General features: G+C 38.4%; 1 protein-coding gene across 4 annotated transcripts in view; it reads left to right on the plus strand.

Moving 5' to 3' along the window:
* LOC124612996 overlaps positions 1-16,737 on the plus strand; it is a 246,760-nt gene extending 230,023 nt beyond the window's left edge. For 3 of the 4 annotated variants that reach the window (XM_047141547.1, XM_047141546.1, XM_047141548.1), the window contains one exon: positions 16,463-16,737. In XM_047141547.1, coding sequence (XP_046997503.1) covers positions 16,463-16,570 — 108 coding nt within the window. In that variant the 3' untranslated portion in view covers positions 16,571-16,737. Of the gene's footprint in view, positions 1-10,819; positions 10,973-16,462 lie in introns of all 4 variants that reach the window. The other variant, XR_006979589.1, reaches the window with a different exon arrangement.
* The last annotated feature ends 765 nt before the right edge of the window (positions 16,738-17,502 follow it).

A 17,502-nucleotide genomic window follows, 5' to 3' on the forward strand; every position in this document is an offset into this window, starting at 1 on the left:
CTGATTTTAGTAGTAAGGGATATCAATGAAACAAACAGAAATATGTGTATCAAAATCAAGAAATTGGAACCTTATTCTCAAATGCAGTATTTGAATACTTGACATTGGTTCTTCATCCTTTAACTGCTGGCCACATATATATCCATGCACAGTCGTTGTGCCTCCATTGCTAACAATGTGTATATATATGACAGGAGCTGAGCATGCCAGAAATACTATCATCAAATATATACACTTCAAGGTTTTATTAGTACATGATGCTATAAAACACATTGTGTATGTGGACAATTGATATACAAGTCCGTCTCTCCTCCACTACTTGCATTAAGAACAACTAATGCAGTAGCTACCTATACATTCCCCATGAACAGGAAATTATGCCAAAATTTGAAGCCAAACGGCAAATATCTGAGATAGAATTTAGCTTAACAGACACTATGAGGGCTTTTAAGTGGTGTGACAAAAGAGAGGTATGTATATTGATGACAGTATGGTGAAAAGGAAAGTTGCTACTCACCATATAGCAGAGATGCTGAGTCGCAGATAGGCACAACAAAAAGACTGTCTCAAATATTTTTGTTGTGGCTATCTGCGACTCAGCATCTCTGCTATATGGTGAGTAGCAACTTTCCTTTACACAATATTGTTACAGTCCATCCTGGATTTTCCATATGTTGATGAAAGGCCACACAGCTGTGAAAGTGGACCACCAAGTAATACCAAAAAATTTAAACCAAAATGTGCATTGGATAACAATGACTCTATGGGTGCAGTGGACAGATATAAAATGCTAGTTAGCTGAACAGAATGTTTTCACAAAATACTGATGTTATACAAAAATTCTTTTTACGATCCTTCTGTGTATGCATGTTAAAGTTCATACCAGAAAGAATATTTATGTCACCAAATTTCATCTGGGCCTCATTCATGAGATAAAGACATACCACCAAGGAAGGAAAGTTCAAGAGGTTGCTGATCAGATGAGAAAAACCCATTACGGTTTCAACAAAGGCACTTTCGAAGCATCATTGAATTTTGAATTGTCAGTAAAACAACACCAACCTGTAAGAAGATGTTTTATATGTAGCATGAACAAAAAATGAAAGTAATCACTTTATTGTTGTAAACAGGGACTATGTGTTTGCCTTGTTTTGAAATAAATCACACAAAAGACTTTCTGAAATGTGCTTCCTTGTAATGTTGTCTAGTTTTAGGAACTTCGGCAATAAAGACTATTCAAAGTACAATTTATTTTCAAACTTATTGGTGAGAATAAATGCAGGAGAGTCTGCGATGACAGTGACTCAGTGCAAAAGGCGCTGCAGCGTTCAGCACGGTAGGCACTGCCGTGTGGTGCATCCAACCACACATATATGTGCATTTTGTTATGGGAACTCAGCAGTGAAAGAGATAAGAACATCCAGAACATTTTGCAGTCAAGAATCTCTTGGTTCTCATATTGCACATCTCTGATGCTGTGTAACAGAGTAAACCTATTGCAACTCATTGTGGTTGTTTATTATTAGTTTTATATGTGCTGACACTGTTTGGAAGCGATCACTACACCCAGTGGCTAATAATTTTTTTTTTGTAGTTATTGAAGCCTTCTGAATTAAACTGAATTTTATGTTCCTGGGATAAGGTACTTTAGCACTTAAAATACGTTTAATCCCAGTATCTGCCCAGCCTTTCTCATTGCTTCCATTTGATTTCCTTTAAACAAGATTCAGAGTGCTACATAAATATGTTTAAGATACAATTCAAATTTCTTGTTTATACCTTCTAATTGAAAAATATGTATCTTCCTTGTGTTTGACACTAAATAAAAATGTAAATGTATGTGACTAGGGCCTCTCGTCAGGTAGACCATTCGCCGGGTGCAAGTCTTTCGATTTGGCGCCACTTCAGCAACGTGCGTGTTGATGGGAATGAAATTATGATGATTAGGACAACACAACACCCAATCCCTGAGCGGAGAAAATCTCTGTCCCAGCTGGGAATCAAACCTGGGCCCTTAGGATTGACAGCCTGCCATGCTGACCACTCAGCTACCGGTGGTAGGTGGGAAGAAGGTGGGAATTTAAGGAGATGGGACCTGGATAAACTGAAAGAACCAGAGGTTGTACAGAGTTTCAGGGAGAGCATAAGGGAACAATTGACAGGAATGGGGGAAAGAAATACGGTAGAAGAAGAATGGGTAGCTTTGAGGGATGAAGTAGTGAAGGCAGCAGAGGATCAAGTAGGTAAAAAGACGAGGGCTAGTAGAAATCCTTGGGTAACAGAAGAAATATTGAATTTAATTGATGAAAGGAGAAAATATAAAAATGCAGTAAATGAAGCAGGCAAAAAGGAATACAAATGTCTCAAAAATGAGATTGACAGGAAGTGCAAAATGGCTAAGCAGGGATGGCTAGAGGACAAATGTAAGGATGTAGAGGCTTATCTCACTAGGGGTAAGATAGATACTGCCTACAGGAAAATTAAAGAGACCTTTGGAGATAAGAGAACCACTTGCATGAACATCAAGAGCTCAGATGGAAACCCAGTTCTAAGCAAAGAAGGGAAAGCAGAAAGGTGGAAGGAGTATATAGAGGGTCTATACAAGGGCGATGTACTTGAGGACAATATTATGGAAATAGAAGAGGATGTAGATGAAGATAAAATAGAAGATACGATACTGCATGAAGAGTTTGACAGAGCACTGAAAGACCTGAGTCGAAACAAGGCCCCCGGAGTAGACAACATTCCATTGGAAATACTGACGGCCTTGGGAGAGCCAGTCCTGACAAAACTCTACCATCTGGTGAGCAAGATGTATGAGGCAGGTGGAATACCCTCAGACTTCAAGAAGAATATAATAATCCCAATCCCAAAGAAAGCAGGTGTTGGCAGATGTGAAAATTACCGAACTATCAGTTTAATAAGTCACGGCTGCAAAAAACTAACGCGAATTCTTTACAGACGAATGGAAAAACTAGTAGAAGCTGACCTTGGGAAAGATCAGTGTGGATTCCTTAGAAATACTGGAACACGTGAGGCAATACTGACCTTACGACTTATCTTAGAAGAAAGATTAAGGAAAGGCAAACCTACATTTCTAGCATTTGTAGACTTAGAGAAAGCTTTTGACAATGTCGACTGGAATACTTTCTTTCAAATTCTAAAGGAGGCAGGGGTAAAATACACTCCTGGAAATGGAAAAAAGAACACATTGACACCGGTGTGTCAGACCCACCATACTTGCTCCGGACACTGCGAGAGGGCTGTACAAGCAATGATCACACGCACGGCACAGCGGACACACCAGGAACCGCGGTGTTGGCCGTCCAATGGCGCTAGCTGAGCAGCATTTGTGCACCGCCACCGTCAGTGTCAGCCAGTTTGCCGTGGCATACGGAGCTCCATCGCAGTCTTTAACACTGGTAGCATGCCGCGACAGCGTGGACGTGAACCGTATGTGCAGTTGACGGACTTTGAGCGAGGGCGTATAGTGGGCATGCGGGAGGCCGGGTGGACGTACCGCCGAATTGCTCAACACGTGGGGCGTGAGGTCTCCACAGTACATCGATGTTGTCGCCAGTGGTCGGCGGAAGGTGCACGTGCCCGTCGACCTGGGACCGGACCGCAGGGACGCACGGATGCACGCCAAGACCGTAGGATCCTACGCAGTGCCGTAGGGGACCGCACCGCCACTTCCCAGCAAATTAGGGACACTGTTGCTCCTGGGGTATCGGCGAGGACCATTCGCAACCGTCTCCATGAAGCTGGGCTACGGTCCCGCACACCGTTAGGCCGTGTTCCGCTCACGCCCCAACATCGTGCAGCCCGCCTCCAGTGGTGTCGCGACAGGCGTGAATGGAGGGACGAATGGAGACGTGTCGTCTTCAGCGATGAGAGTCGCTTCTGCCTTGGTGCCAATGATGGTCGTATGCGTGTTTGGCGCCGTGCAGGTGAGCGCCACAATCAGGACTGCATACGACCGAGGCACACAGGGCCAACACCCGGCATCATGGTGTGGGGAGCGATCTCCTACACTGGCCGTACACCACTGGTGATCGTCGAGGGGACACTGAATAGTGCACGGTACATCCAAACCGTCGTCGAACCCATCATTCTACCATTCCTAGACCGGCAAGGGAACTTGCTGTTCCAACAGGACAATGCACGTCCGCATGTATCCCGTGCCACCCAACGTGCTCTAGAAGGTGTAAGCAACTACCCTGGCCAGCAAGATCTCCGGATCTGTCCCCCATTGAGCATGTTTGGGACTGGATGAAGCGTCGTCTCACGCGGTCTGCACGTCCAGCACGAACGCTGGTCCAACTGAGGCGCCAGGTGGAAATGGCGTGGCAAGCCGTTCCACAGGACTACAATCAGCATCTCTACGATCGTCTCCATGGGAGAATAGCAGCCTGCATTGCTGCGAAAGGTGGATATACACTGTACTAGTGCCGACATTGTGCATGCTCTGTTGCCTGTATCTATGTGCCTGTGGTTCTGTCAGTGTGATCATGTGATGTATCTGACCCCAGGAATGTGTCAATAAAGTTTCCCCTTCCTGGGACAATGAATTCACGGTGTTCTTATTTCAATTTCCAGGAGTGTACATTGAGTGAAAGGCTATTTACAATTTGTACAGAAACCAGATGGGAGTTATAAGAGTCGAGGGACATGAAAGGGAAGCAGTGGTTGGGAAGGGAGTAAGACAGGGTTGTAGCCTCTCCCCGATGTTATTCAATCTCTATATTGAGCAAGCAGTAAAGGAAACAAAAGAAAAATTCGGAGTAGGTATTAAAATCCATGGAGAAGAAATAAAAACTTTGAGATTCGCCGATGACATTGTAATTCTGTCAGAGACAGCAAAGGACTTGGAAGAGCAGTTGAATGGAATGGACAGTGTCTTGAAAGGAGGATATAAGATGGACATCAACTAAAGCAAAACGAGGATAATGGAATGTAGACGAATTAAGTCGGGTGATGCTGAGGGAATTAGATTAGGAAATGAGACACTTAAAGTAGTAAACGAGATTTGCTATTTGGGGAGCAAAATAACTGGTGATGGTCGAAGTAGAGAGGATATAAAATGTAGACTGGCAATGGCAAGGAAAGCATTTCTGAAGAAGAGAAATTTGTTTACATCGAGTATATATTTAAGTGTCAGGAAGTCATTTCTGAAAGTATTTGTATGGAGTGTAGCCATGTATGGAAGTGAAACATGGACAATAAATAGTTTAGACAAGAAGAGAATAGAAGCTTTCGAAATGTGGTGCTACAGAAGAATGCTGAAGATTAGATGGGTAGATCACGTAACTAATGAGGAGGTATTGAATAGAATTGGGGAGAAGAGGAACTTGTGGCACAACTTGACTAGAAGAAGGGATTGGTTGGGAGGACATGTTCTGAGGCATCAAGGGGTCACCAATTTAGTATTGGAGTGCAGCGTAGAGGGTAAAAATCGTAGAGGGAGACCAAGAGATGAATACACTAAGCAGATTGAGAAGGATGTAGGTTGCAGTAGGTACTGGGATATGAAGAAGCTTGCACAGGACAGAGTAGCATGGAGAGCTGCATCAAACCAGTCTCAGGACTGAAGACCACAACAACAACAACATATACATCCTGACAGAAATTAATAAAGCTGATAATAAGATTAAAACTATGTGGGATATTGTAAAATGGGAAACATGACAGCCAATCAGTGTACAAGATAGCATGACAATTAAACTGAGCGACAATGTTGTGGCTGACAGTTCACAAGCTGTGAATAATTGTAACAATCACTTTCGACATGTGCCATCAAAAACAAAATTAAATGATTCAGTTGAGGAAGCAAGAGAATATATTAAAAATGTCAGTCCAAAAAACTTTTGAAGTTAATAGAATTTTAAAAATTCTAAAAAAAGGTAGATGCTAGTATGGTGTTGACAGAATTTCAAACAGAATTTTGAAAATTGCTCTAACTTAATAAGTAATGTTCTTAGTGATATGTATAATGCATCACTGCCACAGGGAATTTTTCCACATGTATTACGTTATACAACTGTTAAACCTCTTCATAAGAAAGGAGACAAGAAAGACTTAGGTAACTATCACCCAATTTCCTTACTGACATCTCTTTCCAAAATATTCAAAAAAGTAATTACTACCAGTACCCTCAATTTCAAGTAGGAACAGTTTACTTAGCATATCACAGTTTGGATGACAGAAGGGTTGCTCAATGGTGAATGCTATTTGTACATTCACTCAGCGAATATTAAAAGCTATAAATAATAAAATTTTGGCAGTTGCAATTTTTTGTGATCTTTCAAAAGTGTGTGATTATTTAGACCATTTTACACTCTTAGAAGAACTCAGGTTTTATGGAATCGAGGGCTGTATATACAAATGGTTTTAATCATACTTAACAAACAGAATGAAAAATTTGTGCCAAATAATTCAAACAATGTTGAAAGGTAGAAAAGTTTAGTGACTAGGAAGAAATCACAAATGGAGTCCCACAGGGTTCAATTTCAGGTCCACTCCTATTCCTTACATGCATGTGAATGACTGTCCATTTAACATTCAACAACAAGAAATGGTACTTTTTGTAAACAATACTAGTGTTATAATAAATCCTATTTGAGAGAAAGCAATGAAAGACATTTTTAATGATGTTTTTCAAAGCATCATTAAGTGGTTCTCAGAAAATGCACTCTCCCTAAATATTGAGATTCAGTTCTGTACAACAATTAGAATCATGCCAACAGTTGATATAGCACATGAACAGGAGTCAATAAATGGGGCAGAATGCTCAAAATTTTTGCATGTATATATTGATGGAAAGAAGAGTATTTCTGAGCTTCTTGTACAAAAGTTCAGTTATTTCTGCTCTTCATATAATTTCTTGTCTTAGAAACAAACAAATCAACCTTGTGACATATTACCATTCAGTAATGTTTTATGGAGTAATTTTCTGGGGTAATTCACAATTCTGATTGCACAAAAGAGAGTAGTAAGAATAATATGTGGTGTTCACCTACGTACTTCACATCAGTACCCCTTAAATGAGTTGGGCATTTTAACTGGCACCATCACAATACATTTATTTGCTAACAAAATTCATCCTAAACAATCCATTACATCCTGAGAAGAACAGTGATGTCCATACCTACAAGACTAGAGATAAAAATGTTTATTATGTATTATTAAAGTTGTCAGTGGCTCGGAAAGAAGTTCAGCATGCAGCACAAAAATTTTTAATTATTTTCCCAATTACATAAAATGTTTGACAGGTAGCAAAGCAAGTTTTAAATCCAATATGAAATCATTTCTGCTGGATGACTCCATCTATTCCATGTACAAATTTCTATTTTTAAAAGCTGGTAGCCTGAGAGGGGCCCCTTGTTTGTAAGTGTACTTGCATAAGTAGGACTAAAAATATGCTTATTGGTGTTAAAACCAGTCAATTACTGCAAATTCAGTCATTCCACACCACTTCAATAAAAGAATCATTCAAATAATCTCTGGAGTATGTAAGTAACTGACTGACTGACTAACTAACTAACTCAGTGCAATATGGATGCTAACCACCATATCACAGAGGTTGTAGAACTCGAGTTATTAAGCCCGGCGTGAGATACTCCACGTGCCATATTTCAGCTGGACAAAGTGTGATCACATCGGACAATGAGGATATGAGCCACATTCGAAGAATGGTGGGTAACATTGTCATATTGGTCTGCACATTTGCCTGGCTTGTCACCCATTGACCAGGTCAGCAATATGAATGGTTAGCAAGGTATTTCTTGTGGTCCTCCAGTAACTGCTCATAATGTTTTTGCACTCACATTAAAACTGAGTGGATGAAAGTGGCTCCAGACAATGTCCACACTCTTTAACTTATTGCCATAATAGTTAAAGGCCCTGATTGTAGCACAGGAGGACTTCTTACTGTACTAAATTCTTGAAAATCAGACATAATGTTCAGTTCTGTAGTCCTAATCTTTTGTGGGTTGTCATATACCAAATCTGTGATATGGAGTTCATTTCAGTCACATGTATGCTTGGTGTTGAACATTTGCAAATGTTAGTGTAGTTTGATTCGTAAAGATTATTCAGTAAAGGCCACATCTCTTAGTTGCTACTGCAGGAGCTAAGATTAATGGCAGTTCCTGATCACTGTATAACTACAAAATCAGACATTAATATACTGCTAATGTTTTTGTGAACATTGAAGAACACAGATTTAGTAAGTATTGTAGTAATTGTTCTGAAATTGAAACTTAGAATTTACTGCCATGATGTTTTCTTGAAATTTATCATGCAGTTATATCTCATTGTGAATGTACACAACTACTTTCACAGCTAGAATGCAAACATACTGTCTGATTTTTGGGTGCAACATGAATTTCTCGGTAAACTATAGCATGTGTGTGTGAATATCGGAAGTGTAATCTGTAAGATGGATGTCAACAGAGAAGTGTATATGCTCACAGTGCATAGAATGAAGATAGGGTGAGGAGATTTATAATATTAAATAGGACTAAAGGTTGACTGAGATGGTAAATGGTTATTTTAGCCTAATCAAAGTCCAGATGATAGACACAGGTCAGCTACAAACTTGAAACAACAGTTACATATTTGTTAATCATTTCAGTGTAGATACTTGAAAAGCAATATCTAAACATGTTCACATAGGCTCTAACCTCAACTCATTTCTCCTATTATGTCTGATGTTTTTGGAACTTGAATTATGCAGACATGTGCTATACTTTTTCCAAACAAACTATTTCAGGCAATTTTCAGAGGTTGAATTAAGAATGACACTGCAAACTTTATCTCAACAGATGTCATAAGTGGAGTTTTTCTGAGTGATTAATAGTATATGAAACTTTTCTTTAGGTATTGCAGAATGATCTAGGACAAACCTCACAAACAAACTGAGTCTTTCAGTAGATATAAGATTCCTGTTCATAGTGAAGAGAACATGGCTTCAATTATCATCCATTCTGCCATCACAAATTCCAAATGAGCTACTTTGTCCTTTGTAGTACATCCCTTTGATTAGAATGTCCTGAAAGTACCCTTGATTAGAAGATAACCATCTTTGCTCTTGGCTGCTTTGCTTGTGTATTCTCTCCCTTAGGTGAAATGCTAGAAGCAGATACCAGGAAGCATGAAAAATAATTATCATAGCTGATATTGAAGTTTTCTGAAATTTATACATATTTGTTTAAACAGACTAGGTTTATTAAAGTGGCTTTTATTAGTTAAAGATAGGATAATAGCTGGAGTGTATAAAATATAATGATATTTAAGACAATTTTTCACCTGTCACTTAAAAGGTTGAAGTTGCCATTAAGTACTGCTGTTCTGCCAGGGTTCTTAAATGAAATAAGCTGCTCAAAAAAAGTTTTGATTACCTGCATATCCATGGACATCTGTACGATTAGATTCAAGTAGAACAAGGAATGAAAGAATAAATCTTATGAAACTAAAAAGAAATAAATGTGCTATGAAACTAAAACATAGCATTAACCAAATTAAGGCAGTTTGTTCAAAAATGGACATCTTCACTCATTCGTGAAATCAAAAGTTGCTGTTGGGTAACATTTAATACAGTGTTGCCACATCACATGCACTGTCAAATGCTTGGATCCCCCTGGCATACTGCACATGATGCGGTCCAGACATTGTTGCCCAAGCCTGTCCCACTCTTCGATGATTGCTCTCATGACATCTTTCAGTGTGTGAGAAGAGTTCTTGGAATGATGCAATTCAAACTTTAGCTGACATCAGATGTGCTTAATTGGATTCATGGCAGCAGATATAGGCAATTCCATTTAGTTGAGTCCTGCTGCATGGAGGAAGGTGTTCGTGAGATGGGCACATTAATTTCATGCAGTATCATCTTCAAAGAAGGATCCAGCTCAAAAAAGTCAACTGTAGGGCTGCATAATAGGTTGGAGCATCATATTCTGATATTATACATCCCCGTACAGTTATAAGAATGACACCCATTCAAGATAACAGCCCGAAACATGACTGTTCCACCTCTCTGCTGAACCCGTGTTACTGCTAGCCAGGGATGTGTGTTGGCACCTGGCTACCTCAGTACTCATCTATGACAATCACTAGACATCAAACAAATCTTGCATATATAAGTGAGCAAAATGTGGCACCAATGATCCAGGTTCCACTCCACGTTTTCTCTACCCCACATTCTTTATGCACTGTTGTGCTGGTAGGTTTGTACTTTTTTAAATGCACATCAAGTGGCCAAATTGATTGATTGAAGATAGTTGCATAGTTACAAGTGGTATTTTATGATAGCAGTCTTCAGCTGCTGTTGTGAATGCAAGTGAACAACTATGAGGCAAGTTTTCAGTATTTGGTTGAAAGACTGAATTGTGTTGTTGAGGTGCATACCAATCAAGTGAGCAACTTCCTACACAGACAAGCCCTCTTGCTGTAAAGTAACACACCATTTACACTTTAAATCACCTTTTGAGGAGCATTGACAGGCTTAACAGAGTACATGAGCTGCAGTGCAGAGTTGCTGATTGGGAACGTAGCAAGCTTTAATGAACTGCACTCAGAATGCAGGTTCATTTTTACTTCTGTTATACTAGTTGCTGTACATAATGATTTCCTGTGGTCAAAAGAGTCTGACAAAGATGTGTACTACACTAAAATAAAAGCTATGCAACTCATGAGGGTAGTGGAAAATTTTTTTTGAGCAGCTTATGATAAGTTATTTAAAAAAAAACATAATTATAAATACAATCTGGGGATCTGTAAATGCGCATGGTAATCATTTTTACTGTTGTTATTTCAACAGTTGTGACCTCAGTACCTCTCAGTGGCCAACTTATAAACGAGAAATTGGACAACATTTTGCAACTTCACATACTGAGATACTTGATCAGTCATGAAAAATTCATCATAAAACCATTGTACTACCTTTCATTGCCAATATTGGTGGAAAAATAAGGTAATTGTGTACATTTTCCATTACATGTCACTAAATTTATGGCCTTGAAATAGCTTTAAAAAAAAAATACAGTAAAGAAATTAACTTTTTAAATAATCAGAAATCTCAGTCTAGCAATTGTGAACCATTTTCAGTTTAATATATTTATCTCACTGAGAGTAAGAGAGTCTAATTTTATGCCAAATTCTATAGATGAGTTTACAACTGATGTCAGAGGCAACAGAAAATTTCCAAACGTAACAGTGAAAATATAAATAGATATTTGTAACACAGTATAACATGTGCTAAATAGTGTGTTTTCGATGAGGTGACTTACCGAACAAAAGCGCTGGCAGGTCGATAGACACACAAACATACACACAAAATTCAAGCTTTCGCAACAAACTGTTGCCTCATCAGGAAAGAGGGAAGGAGAGGGGAAGACGAAAGGAAGTGGGTTTTAAGGGGGAGGGTAAGGAGTCATTCCAATCCCGGGAGCGGAAAGACTTACCTTAGGGGGAAAAAAGGACAGGTATACACTCGCACACACGCACATATCCATCCACACATACAGACACAAATATAAATATGTCTGCTTGTGTCTGTATGTGTGGATGGATATGTGCGTGTGTGCGAGTGTATACCTGTCCTTTTTTCCCCCTAAGGTAAGTCTTTCCGCTCCCGGGATTGGAATGACTCCTTACCCTCTCCCTTAAAACCCACTTCCTTTCGTCTTCCCCTCTCCTTCCCTCTTTCCTGATGAGGCAACAGTTTGTTGCGAAAGCTTGAATTTTGTGTGTATGTTTGTGTTTGTTTGTGTGTCTATCGACCTGCCAGCGCTTTTGTTTGGTAAGTCACCTCATCTAAACCAAGATGATGTGACTTACCAAACGAAAGCGCTGGCACGTCGATAGACACACAAACAAACACAAACATACACACAAAATTCTGTGGGAAAAACGGAAATGGAAATAAAGCGAAAGTTATTTGTGTGTATGTTTGTGTTTGTTTGTGTGTCTATCGACGTGCCAGCGCTTTCGTTTGGTAAGTCACATCATCTTGGTATATATATATAATAGGGGGAAACATTCCACGTGGGAAAAATATATCTAAAAACAAAGATGATGTGACTTACCGAACAGAAGCGCTGGCAGGTCGATAGACACACAAACAAACATAAACATACACACAAAATTCTAGCTTTCGCAACAAACGGTTGCTTCGTCAGGAAAGAGGGAAGGAGAGGGAAAGACGAAAGGAAGTGGGTTTTAAGGGAGAGGGTAAGGAGTCATTCCAATCGCGGGAGCGGAAAGACTTACCTTGGGGAAAAAAGGACGGGTATACACTCTCACACACACATATCCATCCACACACATACAGCATATGTGTGGATGGATATGTGTGTGTGTGTGCGAGTGTATACCCGTCCTACCAATTTCTATGTAGATAGGACACTCATGCTGTATTTCTAAAATATTTTACTTATTTGACTTCTATGACTTCAGAGGATCATAGTGGAAGGTTCTGCATTTTGTCAGGGTTGCAGAGTGGTTTATTAGGTGCAAACTAATTCTTTGCCCAGCCCAGGGTTCCCTGCAAAGCATAGTGCAACACTATAGCATTACCAGATAAATGACAGAGGCCCAATATAACTGAACAAATCATTAATACCCACTCTGAAGAAAAATAGCCCCATGACTGCACCCTGCAGTCATTACTTCCTTCACAGCAGAGTGCTGTTGTTTAAATAGGAGTGAATTACAGCTACAGATAATTTACTTATCCAATAAATTCGAATTTTGAAAGCAGTAAGTCATCTGTTGATAACCAAACTGACTTGTGCAGAGAGTATTAAATTTTTAAAATGTTTGCACAATTGATTGTGTATTGAAGACTCCTAACTTTTTAGAGAAGACTGGGATTATAGGAACAGGTCAGTAATTTTGTGAAGGCATGAGCTTATTTGTCAACAAGTCAGGTACATTTTTTTTTCCTTTCTTTTAATTGTGTGATTAAATACCACATAATATTTTGCAGAATCGGTGAGGAAAGGAACATATAGGAAATACTGACAAGAGTAAGGGACAGGATGATAGGACATCTGTTACAATATCAGGAAATAACTTCAGTGATACTAAAGGGAGATGTAGAGGATAAAAACTGTAGAGCAAGACAGAGATTGGAAATCAGGACATGGAGGACAGAGGACATAGGCTGCAATTGCCACTCTGAGATGAAAAGGTTGACACAGGAGAGGAATTCATGGCAATCCACATCAAACTAGTCAGGAGACCCATGACTCAGAAAATAGACATTCCTACTTTTGGAGTAGGAGGATTTAGAAACATCTGTGGGTGTGATAATATCCTAGTGAAATTCATACTTCCAAGGGATCTCTGCACGCAGAAGATCTGTTGTATTGATTTTGCATCTCTGTTGCTTTCTGAGTTCAGACATGAGTGATTTCAATCATTTGGTTTGAACATTCTTGTATGTTGATAGGAGTACACTCTTGTCTTATGGTTATCCCATGTTACCTGGCACTTGATGGGAGTATATGTGTTCATGTGATACTCTCTTTAGCTAGAGTAAGTCTGTCTTTGTAGTGTTTCTTGTACTTCAGGGAGCAATAGGCTATACATGTGGTGTTTTCTACTTGGTCCCACCGCAACAAGAGCTTTTATAAATTCTAAGCAATATGAGGATCTCTTTCTTAGTATGAGCCAGGTCATCAGAATTAAATTTACCCGAATATTTGGGCAGATCTTGTCAAGTGGTTAACAATAGTGATATAAATCAATGAATTTTTACAATAAATGATCAAAAAGAAGTTCCTCAGATTGTTATTGAGCAATGTATTGTATGGGTTAGAGGTCTGAGAGAGGACTATATTAATGTGATCATAAATTATCTAAGAGATGTAAGTTGGGGCTTTGGGTATGAAACTCAATTTCATACCCAAAGCTCCAACTTACATCTCTTAGATAATTTATGATCACATTAATATAGTCCTCTCTCAGACCTCTAACCCATACAATACATTGCTCAATATTTAGTAGCGTGTTTGCATCTAAATGAGAATGTTGTTCAAAACAGATTGAGAGAAGGTATTTTATCATGTTCAGCAAAGCATCCCTCTCCCATGATACTTAGTTTGTACATACTCTTGAGAAGGTAATAATAATATTATCTCAACAGACATTCATACAAATTGGTCAGTAGTTTGTGAAATACTAATTTAAAGATCTGAAAAGTTTAAAAAAAAAAAAAAAAAAAAAATCACCACAGATGTTGACATTAATTTCAGATTTTCAAATCTGCCATCCTAGATTAAAATTTTTCCCAACACTTATTTCCATCTGCACTTGGAGATCTGTATAAACTGACAAGAACAATATTCTCTTCTCTCTATCTTATAAAGCAAAATTCTGCATCAGGATGAAATTTCATAGTGGTAAGACACTGGGTTTGAATGTGGAAAGATGGTGGTCCAAATTCCTGTGCAGACATCCAGTTTTAGGGGTTCTATGATTTCCCTAAATTGTTCCTTTGAAAAGGTATGGCAGATTTCTTTCTATAGTTAAAGCCTCTACTCTATCTCTAACGACATCAAAATAGATGGGAAATTGTAACCTAACTCTCTTTCCTTCCTTCCTTCATCAAGCTCAGTTCAGTACAAGTTTACAAATATCTTTGCAAATGTAAATGAATCTTTAACAAATTTCCAGAACCTGTATATTTTCTTATACTTCTACTCATAATGGCTCCACTAACAGACCCATGTGGGATGTAAAACTAATTTTGATTGTTAACTAATGTTTTGACTCACACACAATATGTCAACATTTTCAATGCAACAGACACGTTCTAATTCTAACATTATTCCTGATGCAGAGAATATTAACTTTCAATAGTGTAACTTTTCTTTATTTCTGTCATTATTTTTCTGCAGTCAACATTCTTATCAGTAGAACGCCTCATTTGTGATGCGTGTGGGCTACAGTCTCAGTACATCACTTTATAAATTTATATTTGGACAAGAGGACTGAGATAAGTTTAATTCAGTTACTTTGTAAATAATCAGCCTGTCACATTTCTTCAAGTTTTAGCCTTCTTTGTGTTTCTTTATTCAGGTGTTAAGCTCATTTTTAGGACACAGATTATGTTTATTGTTAAAATGGTGAATAAGAGTAGTAATGGGTGAGTGAGTAAATATGACTAATTGAATTTGTATTTTACAGCTTTTCAAGTTTTATTTCACATACACAATAAACAGCAGCCCTTTTTGTTAGATGACATTTTGTGGTATTAGTACATATTTACAACCATATTGCAATCAGTGTTGGATTAAACAATTATATTTACATCTGAGGAAGTTCCATTTGATACGTCTTCCTATAATTCCCAATAACGAGGTGCTCTTCCTAATAATTTATGAAACAGGTTGCACATTTGGCTCATCACCTATTGTAATGGAGTGCACATTATCTGGTAGTGATGACCCTCACTCCAGAACAGAAATTCAGGAATCAGCAGTCTGTGACCTGCTTGCAAACTTGTGTGAGGCATTCCTTATGAAAGGAGGTATCCAACAGTTGGGGAAGGAGGGGGGAGGTGGGGTGGGGGGGGGGGGGTGTCACCAATCATTCCTTATTGTCCATTGCTTACATCCAGATTTCTTTCCACGGAGCCCAACTCTATTTTGACAGTAAGATGGCAACACATTGGGGAGTGGGATACTGAAGTTCAATGTGTGTAAAGCAGACCATAGCTCTTGATTTGTTACCAGTACTTCTCAAAGTGCCCTGGACCTAGCAGCTAACTGCCAGCTTCTCCCCAGCTTTACTAGGCAGAGATGAGTGTCTTTGATGGCCTGGGCTTCTCTATCTGTTGTCTTGATCAGATATGGCTTGAGATCTGGAGCTCATTCGTTCCAGAGCCCAGAACACAGAATGTAGCTTCACATCAGATACTGTAAATCCATTTGGTAAATCAGACTTGAAGGAGGTAGCCTTTAGTGTTGTCCTCATGATGGATGGGCCCCTCTCATTCATTTTTAACCTTCCCCTAACATATCCCTCTCTCCTTGCTGAGGAAGGAACAATTAGTTTGGAAAGGTACTTGGTATATAGAAGCAGATATGTTATATGTGTGTTGGCAGCACTGACAATTCTCCTTAAGATAAATACTGGCCAGAAACGTCAGGTAGCTTTTTTGTTTTGATACACTTATTTTTTTATAATGTATATAAGTATTTATGGCTCTCTGCATTTCTCTCAAAGCAAAAAATTCAAATAATCCAAGAATTTTATTAAAGTTCCAGAAACGTTTAATTGAATTCATTATTGTATAATGTCTCTCCAAATTAAGTGAGTGCCATTTTAACCCTTTGTTATTTTCAGACAATTATGTGGAGAGAGAGAGAGAGAGAGAGAGAAAGAAAACGTACCACCAAAATTCCACAATGCAAGTTTGTGAAGCTTTTACTATGGAAAATTATTTTTTTTGCAGGAAGTTCGTGCACATTTATACTCAATGTGGAGTGGTGGTGATATGGCTTTCATGAGGGTGCCAGAATCAGCTGAGTTACCAGATGGTCCAAGTCATACTGATAATTGAACTTAAAAAAACTTTTAACTATAAATGTTGTGTGCATGTGATTTTAAAGGTACAAATTATGAGATTGTTTAATATAGTTTATGAATGTTCATATTTCTTCTTTATAAACTGTGGTGCTATACCATTGCAGATGTCACCCATAATAAAAGAGATCTTCCTTATTGCTATATTTTTCTATTATATTTGAGAGAGTGTTTGAACTGGCTTTATTTGAAAGATTGTTTCAAAATGTTTTGCTTTATTATATAGTCTTATACCATTTTAGTGAGCAACTTCTGAGTCTAGAAGAAAACACTAAGTTCTATAATGCTGCCCCAAAAATTTAAAACTGTTTCCCTTTCAAATAATTACTAGCAGATTTTAAATATAATGTTGTACATATGTATGTGTGTAGTAAAGTGGTTTGTGGGATAAGGTATCCTGCATGAGCAGCTCTCTGTCAGTGAGGATTTGGTCCTCAGCAATCTTTGCACTGGCTTTTTACTACAACCAGCAGTAATTGGACATAATTTTTTGTCTCTACAAACAAAGCAGATTACCATTTGATAAATTGTCAATATCATCCAATGCTAATTTTCCAGTGTAAAACACTTAGGTATCTATGTTTGTTATCTGAAAGTCTTTGCAAGCTGTGTATTGTAGGGTACTCGTTATTACCTGTTAAGTACCAGATTGTTATCATGTTTCATGTACAATTCCTAAGTGTAACATTGAAGAAAAACATGTTTATGTAATTTATACATTCTAAAAATACTCTAATTTCATCATCATACTTTCTTTATGATTGTGTACCTCCATATCCTTTTACGTGAAAAATGGTGACTAGTATTATTTACATAATTTTTACTGAGAGGCAAGGGTTCTCTCCTCACACATCCTCCTAAAGCCAAGGTATACAAAGCAAATCAGCAGCCTTTTATTGAAACTAATAA

Source organism: Schistocerca americana, chromosome 4 (assembly GCF_021461395.2).
Source record: "Schistocerca americana isolate TAMUIC-IGC-003095 chromosome 4, iqSchAmer2.1, whole genome shotgun sequence".
Classification (NCBI taxonomy): Eukaryota; Metazoa; Arthropoda; class Insecta; order Orthoptera; family Acrididae; genus Schistocerca; species Schistocerca americana.